Consider the following 23,562-nt stretch of genomic DNA (forward strand, 5'->3'; position numbering starts at 1 on the left):
ATAGGAGGAAGCAGGCTTTGAGCTGCAACGCCTGGTTGAAGGGATCACAGTCTGGCAGCCCCTGAGGTACCACCTGATGATGTCCAGGAGTTTCTGAAGCTGTGGAGGGAAGGGAACAGGGGCCTGAAAAAGCTGTTAAGGAAGAGCTTAATGGGCTAGTGGCCCGTAGACTAAGATGGGAAAGAGGACTGAGGTTGACCAGGTGAAGTGTGAGGAACAGTATTCCAGGGAAGTTTACAGCAGGAATTAAGACCCTGATGTAGAAAGGAGCTGGGAGAGTAGGTAGAGTCAAAAGAAGCCAGTGTGGCCAGTGTAGAGCAGGGTGGCTTCATGGTAGAGAGGCCAGGAGTATGACTTTTATGATAGGCACCAATGGCCTTCCAAAGGCGTGCAAGGCAGGGGCTCTATCTCTGAGCCACACCCTCAGACTGTCACTGGAGGGATTCTAGGTGGGATTCTCTCACTGAGCCACACCCCCAACCCCTGACTGGGGGATTTTAGTGGGGATTCTACCACTGAGGCACGACCCCAGCTCCTCACTGGAGGATTTTAGGCAGCGGTGCCACCACTGGGCCACACCCCCAGATCCTCACTGGGGATTCTAGCACAAGCTCTGCCTCTGAGGCACGACCCCAGCCCCTCACTGGAGGATTCTAGACAGGCATTCTACCAGTTAGCTACATTGCAGTATCTCTTTTTATGTTGAGATAGAGTCTTACAAATTTGCCCATACTGGTCTTGAACTTGCTCTGTGGCCCAGGCCAGCCCTAGTTATGATCCTCATGAATGCTGGGTTAATGGCCCTGGCTTTGAATTATTCTATACATCACTATCTGTGAAGCAAATGCTGGTCAACAAACCACTGAGAACGGCCTTAGGAGGTCACAGCTAAGGCCCTAGAACCTCCTCATGCACTTCGACACACCAGCAAGGAAAAAAACAAAAATCTTTGCCTTAAAAATCAAATTCAAGCCGGGTGGTGGTGGCACACACCCTTAATCCCAGCACTCGGGAGGCAGAGGCAGGCTGTTCTCTGTAAGTTCGAGGCCAGCCTGGGCTACAGAGTGAGTTCTAGGAAAGGTGCAAAGCTACACAGAGAAACACTTTCTCAAAAAAACAAACAAAAAAAATAAAATTCAAGATAGGCCTGGGGATATAGCCTAGTTTGCAGAGTGCTTGCTTGCCATGCAAGAAGCCCTGGGCTCCACCCTCAGCCCCAGGTCAATCAAGCATGGTGACATGGGTCTGTAATCTCAGAATTTAGGAGGAGGTAGGAAACAGAAGAATCTGAAGATCAAGGTCAGCTTTGGCTACATAGAGTTTGAGACCAACTTGGGCTACATGAGATCCTATCTTAAAAAAAAAAAAAAGTAGCCGGGCGGTGGTGGTGCACACCTTTAATCCCAGCACTCGGGAGGCAGAGCCAGGCAGATCTCTGTGAGTTCGAGGCCAGCCTGGGCTACCAAGTGAGTTCCAGGAAAGGCGCAAAGCTACACAGAGAAACCCTGTCTCGAAAAAAGAAAAAAAAAAAAAAAAGAAAAAAAAAAGTAATATATGAGTTTCCTCTTTAAAGACAGGGAGGAAACTCCCTCCCTAGGAAAAGTCTGTGCTGGTTAAGTCGGGGAAGGCCCAGGGCTGACCTCACTGGGCCACCCTAGGACAAAGGGGCCAAGGAAACCTGCCAGCTCACCTGCTCAACGGACACCTTTGAAGATGCCCGGCATGTTTCCAGCTACTTGGAAGGATGAAGCTGGAAAACACTGGCTGTCCTGATACATCTACAGTACTGTTGTATTTTTCCTTTGTCTGGCAGAACCGAGGGTTCAGCCAGCATGACAGTAAGCACCCCACTACTGGGTGGCATCTCCAACCCTCTCTTGCTTGTATTTTAGATACGGGTTCAGATGATTCAGCATTCTAAGCTTTGCCCCATGCAGGCAGCCCTGCCCCAGGGCTCTAATTTGCTTTAGCAGCCTGGATTCTTGTAGTTTGTCCTAACTTGGTCACTGTCATTGCCACATTGGAGCAACTGAGGCAGGAGAAACCCAGTGCTGACCCGAGATCACCCAGGGAGGAAGTGGGAATGGGGGTGGGGGAGGTGAGGGAGTCTAACTCAAGACTGCCTTGGAAGCAGGAGGCTCTATGGAGTTAGCAACTGTGTCTATTGCTACTACATCCAAGAGAGGGTTTTGTTTTTTGAAGAAAGCTCCTGAAAATAAGCTGTCTGCAGATCTTGACTGATTAGAATATCAGGACTATGGAGAGATTGGAATGTTGCAGGTCCAGAGGCTAATTACCTGACCTTGAGCTACGTCTAGCTGGTCTTGCAGTCCTTTGTCTGAACTAACATCTTGGGACTAATAGATAAAAACCTTTGGAATCTATTAACTTAGCAGACCACTAGCTTCCGCCAATCCAAAGGCTAAGTATGCCATCATGTAGCATCTTAGGCTTACAGGAGAGCTTCTTCCATCTCAATGAACCTACCTCTCTGGTGTTGCCTTGATCTATGACTTCGTTCTGAAAAACTACGAAAACTTTATGAAACGGCCTCCACACCGGAAGATGTAATCCGAGTAACCTTAATCTGTGTTTCTGGGCCATGGTCACTCAAAATGGCTCTAGAATAAACTATCTTATTCCCTTTAAGAGACACAACCAGAGCTTGCTGTGTTCTAGGTAAACACCGGGCCATTGAACTACATCACCAGCAATACGCTCCCCACTTTGATTCTGAGACAGGGTCTTACTACACTGCTCAGAATGCCTTGGATTCACTGTAGCCCGGGCTGGCCTTGAACTTTCAGGGTTCACGAGGAGGCTTCCTGGGCAGATGGGATTACAGGGCAAGGGGGTTTCTATGAGCAGAGTGCAGGGGTACACACCTATAATCCCAGTATTTGTGAGGTAGAGGCAGAAGAATCAGGAGTTCAAGGCCAGCTTGGGGCACATGAAAACAAAAACAATAAAGATAAACACAAAGGAAACAAGAGGTCCAGTGAGAGGGCTCAGGCGGGGGAAGGGGCCTGCTGGCAAGCCTGACTTTGATCTCTAGGATCTACACGGTGAAAGGAGAGAAGTGACTCCATCCAATTGTCCTCTGACCTAGGCCCATGGGCACAGACATGTATGCTTGCTTGTGCATGTGTATACACACACTTTTTTTTAAAGAGAGGGTTTCTAAATGCAGCTTCTGGCAGCCTTTCCTGGACCCTTCACACAGTGCACAGACTTCCCTTTGGGTCGGTGCCATACTTTTCTTAACGGAGCCTGATGGGAAAGGGCGCCAGTGGGGACAGGACAACAGAGCAACAACACCTGATGGGAGATCACTGACAGATAGACTGGCTAACGTGGGGACAGAGCACTGAACCTTCCCACAAGGGAGCTCAGTGGCAGCAAACCGAAAGGGTCTCTTGGGGGCGACACCAGGGCCTGAGGCTGCGAGGTGAAAGTGTGGCTAGTGAAGGGAAGGTGCAGGGAGCCAGTGTTTCCTCCAGCACTAAAGGGGTGGGGCAGCCACTCCGCAGGCGGACTCATGCTTCCTGGGCCACAAGGTTCTATTCTGGGCCTCAAATTACCCAGCCTCTCCTGGATAACTCAAAGAGGGTTAACCTTCATGGAAAATGTGTCCCTGGCCATAACCAAACATCACGGAGTTGCCAAATACCTGTTAATGCCCTCTTTCTCCCTGTCTCTGCAAGCACTGGCTATATTTTAAGGAAGTTGCTAAAGAGACTTCCATCACTCACAGGTCGAACAGTTAACAGCACTCACCGCATACTAGGCACTGTTCCAAGGACTATTTAACCTAACTCCCAACAGTCCACAGTGCTGGCACTTGCCAGTAGGATATGCTGAAAAGGCACATGTAAGCCACTGCGATGGTTCAGTAGGTAAGGGTGCTTGCTGCCAAAGCTGACAACCTGAATTTGATCTCTGAGACCCACAGTCGAGGAAGAGAAGTTGGCTTCTGGTATCCACAGTAGTGCTGTGGCATGTGCATGACACCCCCCACATACACACTAAATAAATGCAATCAAAATTAACTAACCCCCTGTAAAGTAGGCACTACCATAAGTACCATTGTCAAGAGGAGGAGAATAAGGCTGAGTGGCTAATTAACTTCCTCAAAATCACAGAGGCAAGAGTGGGCCCAGACAGCTGGTCTTGGAGTCCAGGCAAGAACCATTCTCCCTGGAACTGGAGAGAGGGCTCAGTGGTTAAGAACAATGGCTGTTCTTGCACAGGACTGGGGATCAGTTCCCAGCACTCACATGGTGGCTCACAACGATCTGTAATTTCAGTTCTAGGGGATCAGATGCCCTTTCCTGGCCTCTAAGAGCAGTGCATCTAAATACTGCACATAGCATATTTACAGGCAAACATTCTTACTCATAAAACAAAAATAATTTTTAAGGGACATTTTATCAGTGAGATGAACCATTCTGATGGCATGCGTGCAGCCTGAGACTGTTCCCACTGTGAACACATCAGACACTCTTTCCCCCAGCACATTTCAAATTCCAGAATGGCAACAAGAAAAGGACACTTGTTACATGGTAGGAGTATGGAGGGGGTAGGGCCTCTGAAAACTGTGGTTTTCAGCAAGGGATCACAGAAGGCCTCAGAGAAGGTGATCTCTGAGCAAACATTATGAGACCGGGTGATGCTGGGAACAGAGGTGAGGCAGGCCTGGTCCAGCTGGCAAGGAGTTGCCAATCTGAAAATGGAGGTGCAGGTGGCACACTGGGGTAAACAGAGGACCACAATATACTATGGAAAGGGATTGTAGAACAAGACCAGAAGTGGCAAGGGAGAGCCCCAGGAGGGGTATCGGTGACTGCACCAAATAGCCAAGGGTCCCCAAAACCAGTCCAAGAAAGTGGGACTTTGTATTGAGAGTGCTGGGGAGCCACAGAACACTACTGAGAAGGGCAAGACAGGGTCAGTCCTGCATGTAGGAAATCCCCAAGGCTGGATGAGAAAGGGCTGGAGGGGAGAGCCCAAGATCCAGGGGGCAGGCTGGAGCTAGGGTTCAGGTGAAACAGGAGCCAATGGGCTAGGGCCTGGATCCTGGGGCTGGAAAGGAAACAACAGTGTATTAGGGCTGGGGTTGAGAAATGACAGTCCACGGGAGGCTGGGAGTTAGGAGAAAGAATGGTGCCTAAGGCTGGCCCAAGTGATCAGTTAGCTAGCAAGGTCTGACTCACTCACTGACTTGCTTTAAGGGAGTACCAGCAGGCGCTCGATATGAAGTTCGAAGCCCTGCACAGTGTGGGAGGGAAGTGCCACTGACCCTGACGACAGCAGAGTGGCAGGTACCATGCCGTGTTCACCTTTCAGCTCTCAGTTCTCACTGGATATACCATAAATGACATGGGCCATGCTCTGCACCAGGAGATGCTGAGGTTAGAGCTGATTCAAAGTGGTGAGTAGTGCTGGGTGTGCTGCAGGCCATGCATCAAAGCCAGTGAGAGGATGAAGAGTCTGAGGCCAGCCTGGGCGATGAAACATCTCAGAATAAAACAGAGAGACCCAGGCATGGGAGTACACACTTGTAATCCCAGCACTCAGTGGTGGAGGCAGGAGGATCAGAAGTTCAAGGTCATCCTTGACATTATAGTGAAGTTCAGGCCAACCTGGACTAAATAAGACTGTCTCTAGGGCTAGACAGCTCATCAGTTAAGAACATTTGGTGCTCTTCTAAAGGACCCAGGTTCAGTTCCCAACACCCCATCAGGCAGCTCACAATCACCTGTAACTCTGACTTCAGGGGCTCTGATGCCCTATTCTGGCTTTCAAAGGCACCTATACTTATGTGCACATATCCACACACAGACATAACTAAAAAATAAAATCAGGGCCTGGAGAGATGGCTCAGTGGTTAAGAGCACCGGCTGCTCTTCCAGAGGACCTAGGCTACCCACATGGTAGCTCACAACTGTCTATAAATTCCAGTTCCAAGGTATTCAACACCCATGCATGCATGCAGGCAAAACACCAATGCACATAAAATAAAAATAAATAAATCATTTAAAATGTTAAATAAAAAGACCCTGTCTCTAATAATAATAATAATTTTAAAAATAAAACAGAAAAAGGACTGGAACTATAGCTCAAGGGTACAGCACTTGCCTGCCATAGCATCTGAAAGGTCCTGGGTTTGAGTCCCTGTCAATACACACACACACACACCACAGACAGACAGACGCACAGACACACACACACACCACAGACAGTCAGACAGACAGACAGACACACACACCACAGACACGCAGACAGTCAGACAGACAGAAACACACACCACAGATAGACAGTCAGACAGACAGACACACACACCACAGACAGACAGACAGACACACACACACCACAGATAGTCAGACAGACACACACACACACACACCACAGACAGTCAGACAGACACACACACACACACACCACAGACAGACAGTCAGACAGACAGACAGACACACACACCACAGACAGACAGTCAGACAGACACACACACCACAGACAGACAGACACACACACCACAGTCAGACAGACAGACAGACAGACACACACACACACACACACACACACACTAAATAAATGGCGATTGAGTTGAGTCCCAGGAACCCATAAGTGTCTCAATAAGTAAGTCTGGAAGTATCATCTCTGTCACGGGCTGCTAGAAGCATCCCCAAGCCAACCTGTTTTCTCTCTGGCAAACAGGCAGAGAGCCAGACTTGCTTGCACTTCTGACTCTTGCTGCTTACTCAGCTGGGGGATCTGGCTAGTAGCAAGGCCTCCACAGGCCTCAGTTTCCTTCTCTAGCTTATGAGATTAAGAGTACAGAAGATGAGCCGGGCGGTGGTGGCGCACGCCTTTAATCCCAGCACTCGGGAGGCAGAGGCAGGCGGATCTCTGTGAGTTCGAGGCCAGCCTGGTCTACAGCGCGAGATCCAGGAAAGGCGCAAAGCTACGCAGAGAAACCCTGTCTCGAAAAACCAAAATAAATAAATAAATAAATAAATAAATAAAAAAAGAGTACAGAAGATGTAAATGGATTAATCTCTGCACAGGACTTGTGTCTGCTGGTGCTTTGTACCTACTTCAGGGTCTGCTGTTAGGGTCACGTCCATTTCACATCTGAGTCTGCCTCCTGTATCCTCCCTTATTATTAATCCTCAGTGGGGGTGTGGGGATGGCGGTACTAATGCCAATGTTGTAGCCAGTTTTCGCCTATCTCAGAGGTCCCTTGGGTGCACAGTCCCTGTGCTTGGAATGCTAGGAAATTTGAAGGACTCAGAGGGGGACTCCCAGTATGATAGAGACAGACAGACATGAACTGCCACCACCTTTTTCATTTCAGGTTAGGCCAAGCATTGAGAGAGACTGGCCTGAGAACCAGTCTGATTCAATGCTGCCTATACCAGCTTCTTTCTGAGAAGAGGCCAGGACCTCAGGGATCCAGCCCTAAAACCTCTCATGGAAATGAAACATCAGATTGTCTTAAAGTCAAACTGGTAGCTGGCGCCTTTGAACTTGCTTTTCCAGCAAACACGAGTCTCCTTCCCTTTCTAGCTAAAGAATTTCCTCAAGCATCCCGTGGTTATGTGGGTGAGGCAGTTTCTGAGTTCCATGGAACCAGATGGCTCCCCATGTGGGGTACTTGCAGAGCAGGTAATGCAGCCTGGAAAGTGGTAAGTGACTGAATTGCAGGTCCCACATATAAGTCTCTATTCTGCTTCTCCCTTGCTAAGTGACTTTATGCCTCAGTTTCCCCATGTGTTAAATAGGGACTATGACTCCTCCAGCCCACAGTTACCAAGGGACTGAGGAGGAGGGATCGCGACCCAAGAGGGATCTGACTGTCAGAAACGCACAGCTCTTGATCTTTGCTCCAGGGTCAAAGGGCAACAGAAATTGAGAAGGATCGCCCATGCGGGATATGCTCCTGATCCTGGAAGCTCATAGCTGCGGTCTCAAGGTGCTGGGACAGAGTCGGGGTGGGGAAAGTCACCTTGACAGCGAAGTCGATGACCCTCTTGACAGCCACAAGCGCGCGCAGCTCCGCCATGTTCCTGCAGCAGTCACTGGCCGGGTCGGGTTGCAGCTAAACCAGACCTCAGGTCACGCCAGCCCCGTATCTGTCTCTACGCCTGCGCGCCGCACCTCCAACCAATCAACCTCCGCACAGCCCAGAGGAAACCAATGGGAAGCGGAACTCAGGGAGAGAGGTGGGATCCAGGGCGGGCCGATGGGTGGAGGGGGCGTGGCGCGGAAGTAGGGGAAAGGGCATTTCAGTGAGTGAAATTTGCTGGGAGCTTGTTCGTCCTAGCCCTCCTCCCTCTGCCCCGCACTTCTGTTGTCCCCACCTCTGTGGCTCACATCCAGATTCCCCCCCTCTCCATCATTCCAAGTCACCGTGTCTGTGTTCCCACGCCCGCGGCCCCCTCGCTTGCTTGCCTCCGCGTTCTTTCTGCAGATTCCCTCCACATCTATGCATCTACACTTTGCTCCCCTGTGACTCCCCCGTCTCCGCTCGTCCCCTGCCCCCACATCCCCTACGACTCCCCGTGTCGGCTAATCCTCATACTCTCTCCCTTCGTCCACGTCTCCCGTGACCCCCACCCCGGGTCCATTCCATGTTCCAGTATCCATGTCTTCGCTCCCACCGACCCACATTCCTCCGGATCTCTTTTACTCTACAGGTCCCCACATCCGTGTCCCCGTTGTCCTCAAGCCTATCTACGTTCGGCAGAAAAGCACTCAGGATCGGAACTAGAAGCAATTCCTTTATTCTGCCCCAGTCAGGCCGCATTCACAGGCACACTGGGAACCCGCTGATAGCTTCGGTGCTCTGCATGATCATGTCCGCCAGCAGAAAGCAGAAGCCTGGCAGGAGGGGAGTGCAGAGCCGGGGGAGGAAGGTGGGCCCTGGGGCGGATGACCTGGCCTGCCTGGGGACTAGGGATGGGGGCTCCAAGGGCGTCTCCACCGGGTGTGCTGGAATCTGGAGTGCAGGTGTTGGGGAGTCCCTGGAAGTCATTGTGGGCTTTCCTGGGAGAACAGGTGACTGGGAAGTTTCTGGGGTGGGGAGTCCTCTAGAGGGGTAGTCTCCACCCTCTTCCCCTTGGGCTGGTTACCCGCAAGAAACGAGAAGGGTAAAGCCAGCCATCCGAAAAAGTAGGACCAGGAGAAGAAGACTTCCGGCTTCCAGGCATTCTTTGCAGTGTATCCAGCCAATGCAATCAGCAGCAACAGCCCTGGGCCACGCCCACCCGTCAGGTGAGCGGGACCAGGTGGGGCTGCACCCAAGCCCGCCCCTATTGCCTAGGCCACGCCCTTCAGGACGGCCTCTGGCTGGTCGAAAAGTAGCCCAGCTACCCTTTGGCTCCACCTTCGTGGACTTCTCCCCCTGCCCTCCTGTTTTCTTTTCTTGCTTTTTACTAAAAATAGATTCTTCCCTTATACAGTACATCCTGACCAGTTTTCTCTCGCTACACTCCTCCTAGCTTCTCTATATCTTCCCCCTCCCCCAGATCCACTTCCCTCCGTTTCCTCTTCAGAAAAGAGCAGGCCTTCAGGAGACCACAGCCAGGGCAAGGCAGCCCACTGGGAAGAAAAGAGTCCCAAGAGCAGGCAAAAGAGTTAGAGATACACCCACTTCTCCCGCTGTTAGGAGTCTATCATTCCTGTACTGGACGCCTCCACTTCATCCTTCAGCCATGTCCTTCCATTTCTAACCACATCAGCCTCTCTTGGCCCACTCCTTCAGGATCGCCATCACCACCACCCACTCTCCGACATGGGGATGGCTGCCTTCTCACCGCTGAGAAAAAGTAAGACAATGGCATTCTGGCTACGCAGTGACTCGCCCTCTTGGCACCGAATCCTCATCCCCAACCCCAAAGATATGATACTGAAGGTTGCTGCCAATACCATGCACGCTGCGGTCACCGCCAGGGTGTCTGTAGAGACAGGGTAGCATCAATTGGGCACCCTGCCACGATGAAAGAGCAACCTTGAGCTCTTCTGGCCACCCTCGTCCCGCCACACACTGTGCATCTAGAGCTCAGCTGTGTCGGGGTGTGTATATGGGGACCGATGAGGACACGTAGGAAGAAGGCAGCGAGACAGGTCTGGGGAGGCAGAGCCTTGGTGGTGGAGGAGAGCTGGATCTGAGCCTGGGGTGGAAGGGCACAGCTGGAGCTGGGGGTAGGGGTGGACTCTGGAGTGTGGTCTGATATAGGGGCAGGTGAGGGTCTCACTCTGGCAGGGAATGTTGGAGCAGATGCCATGGCTACACTCCTGCCACAGGCCACTGTGGCCTCCCTGTTGTCGGATCCAGTAGTTGGTAGCAGTGGACAGTATTGTGAGGATGCTGGTCAAGAGATTAAGCAAATTGCCTCCAGTCTGAAGGCTCCTCTTCACCCCCATGCCAAGGAAGCAGCTGCCTAGGACATCAAGGTAGGACCGGCTCATACCCCTGACTGTGGGGGAGGCTCCTCCACTTCAGAAGGCCTCCCTCCCCAAGCACTCCTGCCTGGTGACCTCAAGATCCCCAACACTAGTCAGTCACATGGTGGCTCAAACCTGTAATCCTAGCACCAAGGAGGCTGAGGCAAGAGACTGAAAGTCCAAGGCAGTCCTGGACCACATAATGAGTTCTGGGCCGGTGGACTACAGTGTGAGATTCAAACAAACAAACAAGCAAACAAAAAACAGGAGCTAGAAGTGTAGCTCAGTGGTAGAGTGCTTGCCTGGCGTACACAAAGCCCTGCCTAGGTCCCATTCCCTAGTGTGGTATAAACTAAGCATAGTGAGGGACACCTGTCTTCCCAGCACTTGGGGGATTGTGATGGGGGATCAGAGGTACAAGGTCATTTTTCAGAACATAATGAATGTAAAGCCAGCCTGGGCTACGTGAGACTCTTATCTCAAACAAAACAAAACAAACACAAAGGATTCCATAATCTCCCATCACCCCATGTTCCTGGCCCCTTCCTCAACCTCCTTCCCTAAGAACTTATGACTTCCTCTAAGTCCTAGTGGCCTTTAAGACATCCTCCCTGGAAGCCACACCCCCACGCCCTCCACACCCCCCATGCCCTCATCTTTGCTTCGGGCCTCACAGCTCAGTGACTGCCCTCCAGGGACTGCCCACCTCAGTTGAATGCCCCTATATAGGCCCCTGTTGGCTCAGTGCCATTCCCACCCCTACCCCTACACATATACACCCCAGAAAATGACTCACAGCCTGGTCCCCTGGGACAGATAGCCCACTGGATGGGGGGAGGGAGGGTGGCTCTCTGTGAGGCAGCAGAGATTCCAGAACTCTCTCCTAGTAGCCATTTAAAGGGATACCCTCCCCAAGAAGCATAATCATTTTCTGTCGCTGTTCTTCTGGAATTTTTTGGTTTTGTTTGTTTGTTTCTGAGACAGGGTCTCACCATGTAGCTCTGACTATCCTGAAACTCACTGTGTAGATCATTCTGACCTCAAACTCAAAGAAATTTGCTTGCCTCTGCCTCCCAAGTGCTGGGATCAAAGGCAGGTGCCACTATACCCAGCAGGATTGTTGTTTTCAAACCATATGAGCAGCCCAGGTCTGACCTTGAACTTCTGATTCTTCTGCCTCTACCTCCCTGGTGGTGGGATTATAGGCTTGAACGGCCATTCCTAGCTTCTGTTCTGAGGCAGAGTCTCACTAGGTAGTCCTTAGCTGTTCTAGAACTCACCATGTAGGCCAGGCCGATCTCAAACATGTAGCAGTCCTCCAGCCTCAGCTCCCAAGTGCAGGGAGGGCTTTCTGAGCTGTCATTCTGTTAAGAGAGCCTCTGGAGCTAGGCTCAGAAGTTGAGTTCAGGTCCCAAGGTGGCTCATATCCAAAGGGACTTCAGTTCCAAGGGATCCAATGCCTCTGGCCTCCATTGGGCACCTGCACTCACATGCACATAACCCATACACAGACACATGCGTACACATAATTAAAAATAACAATTTACTTATAAAAATTTAAAAATTAATTTTTTTTTTAAAAAAAGAGGAAGCTGGAAGCTGGGCTCGGTTGCTTCTGTCTGCAATCCTAGCACTTAGGAAGATGAAGCAGGAGGATTACCTTCAGTTTTGAGGTGAGCTTGAGCTATGTGTGAGTTTCAGGCCAGCTAAGCTCCTGTCTCAAAAAGAAAAGGAGCAGGGATGGAGGAAGAACAGATGATGCAGGAAGGAAGAAAGGGAGAGAGGAGGAAAGGAAGGAAAGAGAGAAGGAGCAGCTTCAAAGCTCCAGCTGTTGCATGGCTGATCTAGTTGTTCTAAAAGCTCTCTTCCTTTAACTGTCATGGTACCCCCATAAGCTCTCCTGGTCCCCAGTTCTCTGTCTGTGCAGGCAGGGCTTGCCCCCTTCTCCACTCCCCTGGTAAATGCTGATCTCCTCTGGGTGCCATCATAAGTCTCTCTCCAAGGGAGCCTTCCTCTCCCCAAGGATAGCGACCCTGACGATCTGAGAGAGCAACCAAAATGCCACCTCTAGCCCCAGGTTCCTCCTCTGATCGCCAGATAGCCTCACCTGCTGCTGGCTCTCCTCTATGGCCACTCAACCACATTGCCACCGAGATCACGGGCGTGGAATTGAACTTGTTGTAGCTCTGCTGTCTCACTCACTTTGTCAGACCAGAGCCTCAGGTGCATCCCTTGCTTCCCTTGTGCCTTTGACACAAGGTGCGTCCCTTGCTTCCCTTGTCCCTTCCTACCTGCTCTCCACCCTTCCAGTCTCACCCCAGGTCACTTGAGGGAGACCTGTTTCTCTCACACACACATTTGGCACAGCTTTTCCCCTTTCACAGTTATTGCCCAATTTGCCACCGTTCTCAGGATAAAGCTAGCTGTGGCAATAGAGGCCCTGGCTCCCATCCGCTTCTCTGTCATCGTTTACCACCACCACCACATTCGACATTCTAGACACAAATCACCTTCCGTACCCTTTCCATGTCTCCGTCTTTGGGCACCTCTGCCTGGATTGCATATTCCTGTACTAATGAATATATGTAATCCTAATATTTCAGAGGGTAAGGCAGGAGAATTGCTGTGAATTCAAGGACTGCCTTGTCTCAAAAGGTATAAGAGAGCTGGGAATGTAGCATGGTGGTTAAGGGTTTTCCTTATTTGAAGGAGGTCCTGTGTTCCATTTTCTATGCTAAACCAAAAGAATAGTTACTAAATGTCATCTCTGGTTTAAAAAAAAAATGCCTGGGTTTAGTCTTCCTCCCACATCCTCAGGCTGTGGCTGTCATCTGGCTGGTGTCAAATGCTAGTGGTTAGGGCTTGTTTGTGATACATGTCAGTGGCCTCAGAGTGGGCTCACAGAGAGAAAAGGAAATATCTAGTAAAATGGAGTCTATTGGGGGAAGAAAAGAGAAAGAAACTGAGAGAAAGAAAAGCACTTAAAGAGAGGAGAGACACAGGGAAACTGTGTCCACACATGCCGGAACACACTTCAGGTGGACAAGTCTGCATGGCTCTCCCGCTCCCCGAGGGCTTCTCTGGTTACTTACCATAAGGCTCATGTATGGTTGACTTAGGTGCTAAGGATGGAACTTGGACCTCATTCATGCTCAGCAAGTCTCTACGGCTGAGCCACAATACCTGCCCTCGTTTTATTTTTTGCCTTGAGGCAGGGTCTCACTAAGGTGCCTAGGCCAGCCTTGAACTCACTGTGTATCCCAGGCAGGCTTTGAAGTTGTGATACTCCTTGCTCTGGCCTCCTGAGTAGCTGGGATGGTGGGCTTGGTTTATGTCCTGACTGAATTGATCTTGGAACAATTAGATCTCAGAAGGTTTTTATTGAATGTGTGAAGAAACCAATGAAAGGTAAGGCACGGTGGGAGGGCAGAGACAGACTCCTGCGTTTCTTCTGTAGCTCCTGAGAGGACAAGGCTCCAAGCATCCTGCTGACCCCGCTGTCTTGCCTTCTGTTCACAGAGTTTCATACCCAGCCCGGTGGGTTCTACAGTGAGCACCCAGGCTCAGGCAGCCTGGTGTGGAGACAAGTAGGAGGGGGATCAAGAACTTGAGTGGCCTGCACTGCCCTGCCCCACACCCCAGCGGGGTCCTCCCCGGGGAGGTGGGCTGCATAGTCACCTGCACAGAGGAAGAGGACAGAGGAGACCCAGCCCAGGTAAAAGGACCAGGAGAAGAATGTCTGGACCTGGGGAGATGGAGTCTGGCTCCATCTATGACTGGTGTACACTGCCATGGCCACTATTATGGAGAGCGCTGAGGACAAGAACAAGAGAGAGCTGGCTTGGTCACTGCAGGACTCACCAGCTCTCGAGTGCTCGTGCAGCCCAGTTCCCATTCATACCTGCAGCAAAAGCCATGACAGTTGAGACCAGAGGGCCACGGCCTGGGGCGGACAGGGCCGGATGGTAAGACAGAATCAGGAGGCCCACAGACACCAGGCTCCACAGGGTGGCCAGGATACAGAAGCTCTGTGTCACGTGGATATAACCTAATGCAAGATGAGACTTCTGGGTGTCTGTCCCCTCTGGCCATTCCCACCACCCAGAGCCCATTGTACTTTACCTGCTACTTGGATCCCGTGTGTCGTTGGCCAGAGGCCCGAGTGGGAAGAGTAACTGGGGCCTGTGGCCACTATCCAGAAGTCAGTGCTCAGAGCAATCAGAGTAGAAATCAGGCCCAGGGAGCCAGCAAGCAGAGCCAGGGACCGGCAGGGCTCCATGGACACAGCTCTGGGTTTCCACTTCTTAGGGGATGAAGACACAGATAACCCAGACTATTGGTCTTAGAGACAGAAAAAGGATGTGCACCCAGACTCTCAGGTCCTCTGAGCTAGAGAAGCAGCCAGCAAGCAGTCACTTTGGTTGGGAGTCCTCTGTAGCTTCAGGCCTGGCATCCGACTCTTCTCACACCCTCCCTTCCTGCGTGACTTCCCCTCCCCTCTTGGATTGGCTCCTCTCTTCCTGCGTGGTGGGGGAGGGCCCTGCTGATGTCTTTACTCGCTGGCTATTCTAGGGGTGTCCACCTTCCGTGGTCTAGGTAGTGGTTTAGACTGTTGTCACAGGTTCTGGAGACAGCAGAGAGGGTTTCCTGGAAGACCTTAGGGAGGGGTTTGGGGGGCCCAGAGGTGGGGGGTGGACTAGTCATACTAGGGTGTGAATTAACTCAAAGGGGAGATGTGGCTGAGGGGACAGTTATGTCACACTTTCCTGTGGTTTTGCGCTTCGTTCCTACTCTAACACTAGAGTTACCCACAGTAAAGGGGTGGTGGGCTCACAATACCAGTTCCACGGGAGGAGGGACTTTGTGGGAAGAGAGAGTCCCTGTTCCCAGTTAAGCTTCTGTCCAGGACAGACAGGATTCCAAAAGCTAAAGGAGGGGAAGCCCTTCCAACATCCTCATCTCACACATATAGTGAGAAGTCACCCCACCTGCGTGGGCCCTCCAGCATGGGTGTCTTATCACCGAGATGAGGGTGTCTGGGGAATGGAAACCAAGTGACAATTCAGGGTCTTCTGCCTCTGTCCTCCAGTAGCGGTCAACACCTTCTCTACAGGGAAGCACAAAATGTCATCTCTTAATATGGTGGTGACATAAGCCTGTCTTCCCAGCACTCAAGAGATCTGAGGCAGGAGGATCATGAGTTTAAGGCCAGCCTGGGCCACATGAGACCCTGTCTTTCCAAAAGCATAAAATAAAATAGAGAAGGGGACAAAGTTGTGCTGTCCCTGGTGAAGGGCCCATTCACGGAGGGAAGGGGATATAAGGAATTGCCTGGAGCTTAAGTGAGTGGGGAGCAGGGTCGCTAGGTTTTTATAGATCAGTTTGTTCATTCGGTTATCCCACATATCCATCTCTAGACCTTAAACCATGGCTGTTTCTGAGGCAGGGACCCCTTTATCTTGTTCCCATCCCTATAGAACTGAAGGAGAGAGGCCACCATATCAGAACACACCTGTTCCCCGACCACCACTCTAGCCCGATTCTCTCCAAACCAGCCCTGTGAGGACTCACACTTTGGTAGTTTCACATCAGTTTTATTAAATCCCAAAATGTCTCTCTAAAAGAGTTTCCATTTTTCTACCACCCCTCGGGGCAGGTGGGGGTTCACATCTCAACTCCCTCCCACCTGACCCACAGAGGACAGAGGGATCAGGGGCTCCCCTGTCTAGAATCCAGGACTGAGCCCCCTCATTCCCTCAGGAGCCAGGATTTCCAGCCCCTGGGTCCTCCCCTTCTTCTTCAGTGCCCTCATTGTAACTTTCAGCTGCAAGGTTTTCTGCAAGGCTCAGCGTGGTGTGGATAGGCGCCGGCACTCGTGCATCCGGTAGGCACACATGTAGAAAATTCCTGTGTGGACAGAATCCGTTGATACCCAAAACTCTTTGGGCCTACCTTTCCATCCCAAGAGACTTCTCATTTTCCCCTCCCTTAGGGTCACCAGTCCCCAGACCCCTTAGATCCTTAGATCTGTGTAGGATATCTTGTCAACTCACCCTCTGAGGTTGCTCGCCTTGCCCCAGATTTCAACCTTCCCACCCCTCTGCCTCAGTACCTGCAAAGAAGGTCATGAGCAGGGCCACCCAGCCCAGGATGTAAGACCATGAAAAGCGCCAGTCCCCAAAGCGGCGGCCGAGGAAACTGACAGTGACTCCGGTGTAGATGGCCAAGGCCAACAGGACAAAAAGAGCTGGGGAGAGAGCATGGGGTGAGATGAAGTGGGATAAGAGAGTTGGAGATAAGGAAGAGGGGAGGTTGATGGGGGTGGGGACAGTAGTGACAGTGAAGGGGATATGGGGTTCAGTGTGGGTTCAGTGGGGGATGGGATTGGGTGAGGATAAGGCTGGGAAGCACAGTAAAGCATTTGACAGTTCCTTTTCTCTGGATTCTGGAAGGGGAACTAAATCCTTGCAGCGTTCTGAGTTAGAGAGTGTCTTAATTACTCTAAAGAACTCCTTGGATCACACTAGAGTTTGTATGAACTAACATGTGGCTTAGGTTGCCCATCAGAAACATCCACCAGGGGACTGGAGGCTGTGGTGGTTTGAATAAGAAGGGCCCCCATAGGCTCGTATTTTTTAGTACTTAGTCATCAGGGAGTGACACTATTTGAAAGGATTAGAAGGATTGGGAGGTGTGGTCTTGTTGGAGGAAATGTGTCACTGGGGGTGGGCTTTGAGGTTTCAAAAGCCCACTCCAAGCCCAGACTGTTTCCCTCTTGGCCGGTGGATCAGTATGTAGCTCTCAGATACTTCTCCAGCACAGTGAATGCCAACATTCTCCCTACCATGAAGATAATGAACTAAATCTCTGAAACTGTAAGGCAGCCCCAATTAAATGTTTTCCTTTATAACAGTTGCTGTGGTCATGGTGTCTCTTCACAGCAATGACTATTAAGACCCTGAGCCTGAGAGCACCGCCTCTGGGACAGGGGAAGCTGGAGGTTAGACAAAGTCATGGGCAGTGAGTCCATCTGTGATGGTTGGTCTTCAGTGCCAGCTCTACTGGATTTAGAATCACCTAGGACACATACACTTGTGTGTGTTTCCAGATAAGTTATTTCATTTATGTGTGTGTGTGCCACAGCACTTGTAAGGAGGTCAGAGAACAATCTGTAGGAGTCTGTTCTCTCTTTCTCTGAGTTTATGGGGACATAGACTCAGTTTGCCAGCCCCTCCAGAGCATTTTTGTTAAGGTGGAATATACACCCTGAATGTGGACAGCAGTATCTCATGGGCTGGGGTCCTGGACAGAGTAAAGAATAAGAAAGTGAGCTGAGTACCAGCTGTCATCTCTGTTTCCTAACTGTGGATGCAATATGACCAGCTGCCTCATGTTTCTGCCATCGTGATTTCTTTGCCACGATGGTCTGTGCCCTCAAACTGAGAGCCAAACATACCTTCCTACCTTCATTAAGTTGTTTCTTGGTAAGTATTTGGTCATAGCAATGAGAAATGCCACTAATGCACTATTCATCTCCTGTGGGATGAAATTCTGACAGGATCCACCCTACGTGTCTTCTTAGTTGGTCCTGTGCTGAATGTCTATAAAGACTGTCACTTAAGTGTAAATATTTTTTTAAGTTCTATGGGGTGTTAGTTAGTATTAGAATCCCTGCCAAGAATCCCCTAGTGAGGGGCTAAGAGTGTGGCTCAGTGGTAGAGCTCCTGCCTATCATGCCCCAGTGAGGGGCTGGGGTGGTACTAGTGGTAGAGCCTCTGCCTAGAATTCTCCAGTAAGAAGCTAAGAGTGGTAGAATGTCTTAGTGTGTGTAAGTTCCTGAGATTTTATTCTCATCACCAGGACAAGAGAGAGAAAGGAAAGAAGGGAGGGAGGAAGGGATTGCCTCTAACAAAAAAGCGGAGTTAAAAGCAAAGAAGTCAGTGGAGCTGGGTCTAGGGATGAGGGAAGGAACGGAGTGGAGAGTGACAGGAAATGGGTGTTGGACTGGGGCTGAGGAGCTGGAAAATTTGGGTGGGGAAGGAAGGGTGGTATCACTCACTGGAGGCAAAAAACATGATGCCGGCAGAGAAGGGCCTGGAGAGGCGGGTGAAGGTGGACTGCTGTGCAAAGGCTAGGACACCCATGATGATGCCCGAGGTGGCACACAGGGCAGACAGGATCATGAAAGCCCGGGTGGCATTCCAATATGCTGTGGGGACACATCACAGTCACTCCTGGGCCACTACCTCTGGGATCACTGTGCCTTGCTTTTCTCCATGTATCTGACTCAGCTCTTCCCTCTTTTGACATAGCATACTCATCCTCCAAAGGCCCAGCTCTCACAACCTCTTCTGGTGAGTGCTGTTCTGATCCTGGGCACTATCCTCACACTCTGCTCTGGGTTCTGTCTCCAGCTTGACTTCTCCTCAAGGAAGGGACTGGCTTGGTTCTTGCTGTGAACACCCCCAGCATTAAGTGTGGCTTACACACAGGTCTTGTGAAATGTTTATTGAGTGAATGTTTCCCCATATGCTCTTGATCATAATCTCTATCTTTCGATCCTTTCCATTTCATCCATTATACTTTCCTGCATCCAAAAAGTCCTTTTCTTTTGCTTTAACTATATTTGTGGTGTCTGAAAAGACCAGGGCTGGCTACTTTACTCTCCATTACATCCCCGGCTCCTGACACCTATCTGGCACATGATAGGTGTTTAGTAACAAGTTTGGAGACCCAGTCTCTTATAGCCCACTCTTCTTGTTCTTAAAGTCATGATGTAGCTAAGGTTGACCTTGAGTTCCTGACTCTCCTGTCTCTACCTTCCAAGTGCTAGAATTACAGGTTTGAGATACCACATTTTGCTATGTTTTTGAGACAGGCTCTTGCTACATAGTCCAGGCTGTCCTGGAAGTGTAGGTCCTCCTGGGTCTCCTGAGTTCTTGAATTGTAGGTGTGTACCACCATATCTGCCTCTGTCCAATCCTTACAGGCAACTCAACTGCCTGCTGGCACTCCTGGGATATGGAAGGAGGCTGACCTATGAAAAGTGCTTGGGCTAGGTAAGCACTTAGTAGGTTTAGCTTATTTTTGTTGTTTTCAGGAATAAAACTCAGTAATTATTAATATACTGTATAAAATCTTGTGCAGTGTAACATGATGTATTATGATATATCAGCTTATATACTGTATTGTATGATACATGAAACAAAACATTAAATATTACTAAATTCCCATGCTATAGAGAATATATTATGTAAACTAGAGCATATGATTCATTATTATTATATATTCATACCTTATGTATACTATGTAAAATACTTCTCCATGTTACACTTCTTTCATCGTGTGTGTGTGTGTGTGTGTGTGTGTGTGTGTGTGTGTGTGTGTGTGTGCATACATGCTTGTGTCTGTGTCTGTTTGTGTGGGTGCATGTGTATGTGCATATTGAGATTCAAGGTTGACCTTGGGTGTTGTTCCTCAGGAGTTGTCCACCTTGGTTTTTGAAATGAGGTTGCTCACTGGCTTGGAGTTCACCAAGTAGGCTGAGCTAGCTGGCCAGTGAACCTCGGGGATCTACATCTCTCTCTGTTGCTTCAGGGTTAGAATTCATGTACCCTTTATTTGTTTGGATGATGGGCAATCCTCTTACCTCAGCCTCCTGATTCTGGAATTATAGATGTAAGCTACCATGCCTGGCCAGCCAGCCAGCCAACCTGCTTGTCTGTCTGTTGGCCTGTCTGTCTACCTATGTCTGGTGATTTGAATGAGAATAAACCCCATAGGCTCATATATTTGAATGTTTGGTCCCCAGTTGGTGGAACTGTTTAGGAAGGATTAGGAGGTATGGCCTTTTTGGCAGGAGGTGTGTCACTAGGAGTGTACTTTGAGGTTTCTAAAGTCCATGCCAGGCCTAGTCTCTCTCTCCCTCCCCCACTCTCTTTCCCTCCTTCCCTCCTGCTTGTGGATTAAGAGGTGATCTCTCAGCTACTGCTGTAGCACCATGCCTGCCTGGCTGCTGCCATGCTCCTCATCATGATGGTCACGGACTCTAACACATTGAAACTGTAAGCCCCAATCAACTCTTTCTTCTGTAGGTTTCCTTGGTCATGGTGTTCTGTCATGGCAATAGAAAAGTAACTAAGATACTTCCTACTTATCTATCCATCCACTCACCCGATCCTATCTATCATCTAGCTTGTCCTATCCTTCCTATCTATCCATCTATCTATTCTATCCATCATTTTCTACATTATTTATACATTTATCCACCCTTCCCATCATATAGCCTATCCTGTCTGTCCATCATTCTATCCATCATATTTCTTTTTTTGTTTACCTTTTGTTTTTTTCTTTTTTTATTCATTATTATTTCCCCTCTCATCCCTTCTCCTGCCCCCCCCCATGCATCCCCTCCCATCCCTCATCCCCTCCTCCAACAAGGTAAGTTCTCCCATGGGGGGAGGGACAGCTAAGCCTGGTACATTCAGTTGAGGCAGGACCAAGCCCCTCCCCGATTTATCAGGGGTGAGCAAGGTGTCCTACCATAGGTAATGGGATCCAGAAAGCTGGCTCATGCACCAGGGATAGATCCTGATCACACTGCCAGGGGCTCCTCAAACAGACCCAGCTACACAACTGTCTCCCGTATGCAGAGGGTCTAGTCCAGTCCCATCTAAGTTCCATGGTGGAGTGGAAGAGCAATGAAAAAGATATCTTGATAGAAGGAGACATTATGGGGTAAGGGGGAAACCTGGTGCTAGGGAAATTCCCAGGAATCCACAAAGATGACCCCAGATTAGATTATTAGCAACAGTGGTGAGGATGCCTGAACTGGCCTACCCTGGTAATCAAATTGGTGAATACTCTGTCATCATAGAGCCTTCATCCAGTAACTCATGGAAGCAGATGCAGAGACCCACAACCATGCACCTGACTGAGCTCTGAGAGTCCAGGTGAAGAGAAGGAAGAGGGGTTACATGAGCAAGGGGGGTCAAGATCATGATGGGTAACCAAGCTCAAAGGAACTCATGAACTTTATCCATCATATTTCTATTCTATCTATCCATCCATCCACTCTATCATCTTTCTTTCCTATCTATCTATCTATCTATCTATCTATCTATCTATCTATCTATCTATCTATTTATCTACTATCATCTATTCTTTGTCCATTCACCTATCTACCCATCATCTCTATATCATATATATATATATATATATATATATATATATGATAATCAGTCAGTCAGCCACCTATTCATCCATCCATGTATCCATCCATCTATAGGTACATGGCCTGGTACACAGTAGATAGCAAAAAGTCTTTCATCTGGCATGAGGTCATCAACAGCCTCTTGTGGTCCCTGTCCCTAACACTGTTTATTGGCTTATAGCATTTGTTTGTTGTTTTTTGAGACAGGGTCAAACTATGCAGCCTAAAACTCACAATCCTCCTGTTGCCACATCCCAAATGCTAAGATTATATGCATATGCTAACATACCCAGCTCATAGCAGATATTTGCAAGACACTGTTCTGACAACCCCAGTTTCATTGCTGCATCTGACACCATTTTGTGTAGGAAAATGCTGCCCCATTAACCTAACCACTAAACCTTACACCCTGTCCCTGCAACTAGAAACAACCACAGATCCCAAGTCCATTCCACCTCCTGTTGAGTACCCTAGTGCCAGTGCATCTGCCCCTCGGAGTCACCATACTTTCTCTTAGAATGTCAGGAATGATGGCTGTGAGGCTGTGCTCTGGAGGAGGGCTAGACCTCAGCACCACTCAAACCCTGGCCTCAAGGCTCACCGATGCTCTCCGTCTGCAGGAAGCACTTGCTGCCCAGGCAGTAACGCCACAGGCCCTGGTGTGCAAAAGACCCCGACAGCCGGTACTGCATCCAGTGGTCCGTTGCTGTGGCTACCACCAACAGGATGGTCCCCACCCAGGCACAGAAGAGGCCGCCACCCATGAAGCTGTACATGGTGATCTGTGGAGAGGGGAGAGCTGAGGTTATGAGTGGGTATCCTGGGCCTGAGAGAGGAGGGGGGGTCTGGACCCCTGGGTTTGAGAGGAAGGCTGGGGAACGGACCTATGGGCCTAAGGAAGGGGAAGAGGGATGGAGACTGGACTCTTGGGTCTGAGGGAGGAGGGCAGGTGCCTGGACCCCTCGGTCTGAGGGAAGAAGGCTGGGAATCTAGGTTCTTCATTCCCGATAGGAAGATGTTCATGAGCCTCAATTCTTGGCTCTTGGAGAGCAAGGACTAGAGCAGTGATTCAAGTCCCCAGGAGAGAAGGGCCTGGGAGCCTGGACTTCTCAGGTAAGGGGCTGCAGGTCTTGCTCATACCTACCTGAGTGGCGGAGTCCGTTCTGAGCCCTCCTTCTGCCGTCGCCCCTCTGTGGAGACTGAGCCGCCGAGCCAGGTTGCTGGCATCTCTGCCTCGTGGTTTCCCCAAATCCCTTAAGCCTCCCTACACAATGGCTGCATGGCCCAGCAGCTTCCAGCAGGCAGAAACACAGTGGCAGCAGAGGCCTCAATGGAATTTGCTGAAACAGGGGACAAGGGGGCCCCATCAGCCTCTGTCTGTGACCCTCCCCATCTCGCAGGCTTTACTTCCAGTCCCCACTCTGGGGAGCCTGAGCCTCGCAGGAAGCATGGCCCACACAAAAGAGATAGATAGAGCAGAGACCTTTTATTGTTCACCTTGGGCTTCCCAGCCCGAGGGACAGGAAACAGCAATGGCGGGGGTGGATACAGGTGTCTGGACAGGTCAAGTCAAGGGGTTCCTTGTGGGGTAAGATGAAGGGCTTCTCAGGGTTGGACTGGGGCTGGGGTTGAAGATGGTGTAACATGAAGGTGAATATGAAGGTGGTATGAGATGAGGAGAATACAAAAAGGACCAGAAAGAGGGGACTTGGAAGGCTGAGATAGGAGGATCGCAAGTTCAAGGCCAGCTTGGACACTTGGTAGACCCTTTCTCAAGATAAAAATAAAAGAGGATTGCAGTTTAGTTCAGTGTTTGACTGCCATTCGGGAGGCCAGCACTGAAAAAAAAACAGCAAATAAACAAACTAGGAATGAACATGGGTCAGAACTGAAGGCCAAGA

The 23,562-nt window shown here is 50.1% G+C and overlaps 4 protein-coding genes and 1 long non-coding RNA gene across 5 annotated transcripts in view; 1 reads left to right on the forward strand and 4 right to left on the reverse strand.

Moving 5' to 3' along the window:
• Etfb (electron transfer flavoprotein subunit beta) overlaps positions 1-8,144 on the reverse strand; it is a 14,250-nt gene extending 6,106 nt beyond the window's left edge. Inside the window, exon 1 of the mRNA XM_052760936.1 lies at positions 8,009-8,144. Coding sequence (XP_052616896.1) covers positions 8,009-8,065 — 57 coding nt within the window. The 5' untranslated portion in view covers positions 8,066-8,144. The remainder of the gene's footprint in view (positions 1-8,008) is intronic.
• Positions 8,145-8,809: 665 nt separating this feature from the next.
• Positions 8,810-12,105, reverse strand: Cldnd2 (claudin domain containing 2). The gene is made up of 4 exons (XM_052713340.1): positions 10,260-12,105; positions 9,819-9,959; positions 9,135-9,254; positions 8,810-8,883 (listed from the first exon to the last, which is right to left on the reverse strand). Exons 1-4 carry the CDS (start codon positions 10,471-10,473, stop codon positions 8,810-8,812), a joined length of 549 nt encoding a protein of 182 aa, XP_052569300.1. The 5' UTR covers positions 10,474-12,105.
• LOC128094795 (uncharacterized) lies at positions 10,345-14,075 on the forward strand. Its single transcript, XR_008213068.1, has 3 exons — positions 10,345-10,458; positions 12,036-12,122; positions 13,969-14,075. It is a non-coding gene; the product is annotated as an uncharacterized LOC128094795 (long non-coding RNA).
• Nkg7 (natural killer cell granule protein 7) lies at positions 13,963-14,728 on the reverse strand. The gene is made up of 4 exons (XM_052713342.1): positions 14,572-14,728; positions 14,351-14,497; positions 14,128-14,262; positions 13,963-14,021 (listed from the first exon to the last, which is right to left on the reverse strand). Exons 1-4 carry the CDS (start codon positions 14,726-14,728, stop codon positions 13,963-13,965), a joined length of 498 nt encoding a protein of 165 aa, XP_052569302.1.
• A 1,566-nt stretch (positions 14,729-16,294) lies between these two features.
• On the reverse strand, positions 16,295-22,953 carry Lim2 (lens intrinsic membrane protein 2). The gene is made up of 4 exons (XM_052713339.1): positions 22,263-22,953; positions 18,509-18,658; positions 16,562-16,696; positions 16,295-16,356 (listed from the first exon to the last, which is right to left on the reverse strand). Exons 1-4 carry the CDS (start codon positions 22,435-22,437, stop codon positions 16,295-16,297), a joined length of 522 nt encoding a protein of 173 aa, XP_052569299.1. The 5' UTR covers positions 22,438-22,953.
• Between the last annotated feature and the right edge of the window lie 609 nt (positions 22,954-23,562).

Source organism: Peromyscus californicus, unplaced genomic scaffold (genome assembly GCF_007827085.1).
Source record: "Peromyscus californicus insignis strain IS unplaced genomic scaffold, ASM782708v3 Scaffold_4__1_contigs__length_199733344, whole genome shotgun sequence".
NCBI lineage: Eukaryota > Metazoa > Chordata > Mammalia > Rodentia > Cricetidae > Peromyscus > Peromyscus californicus.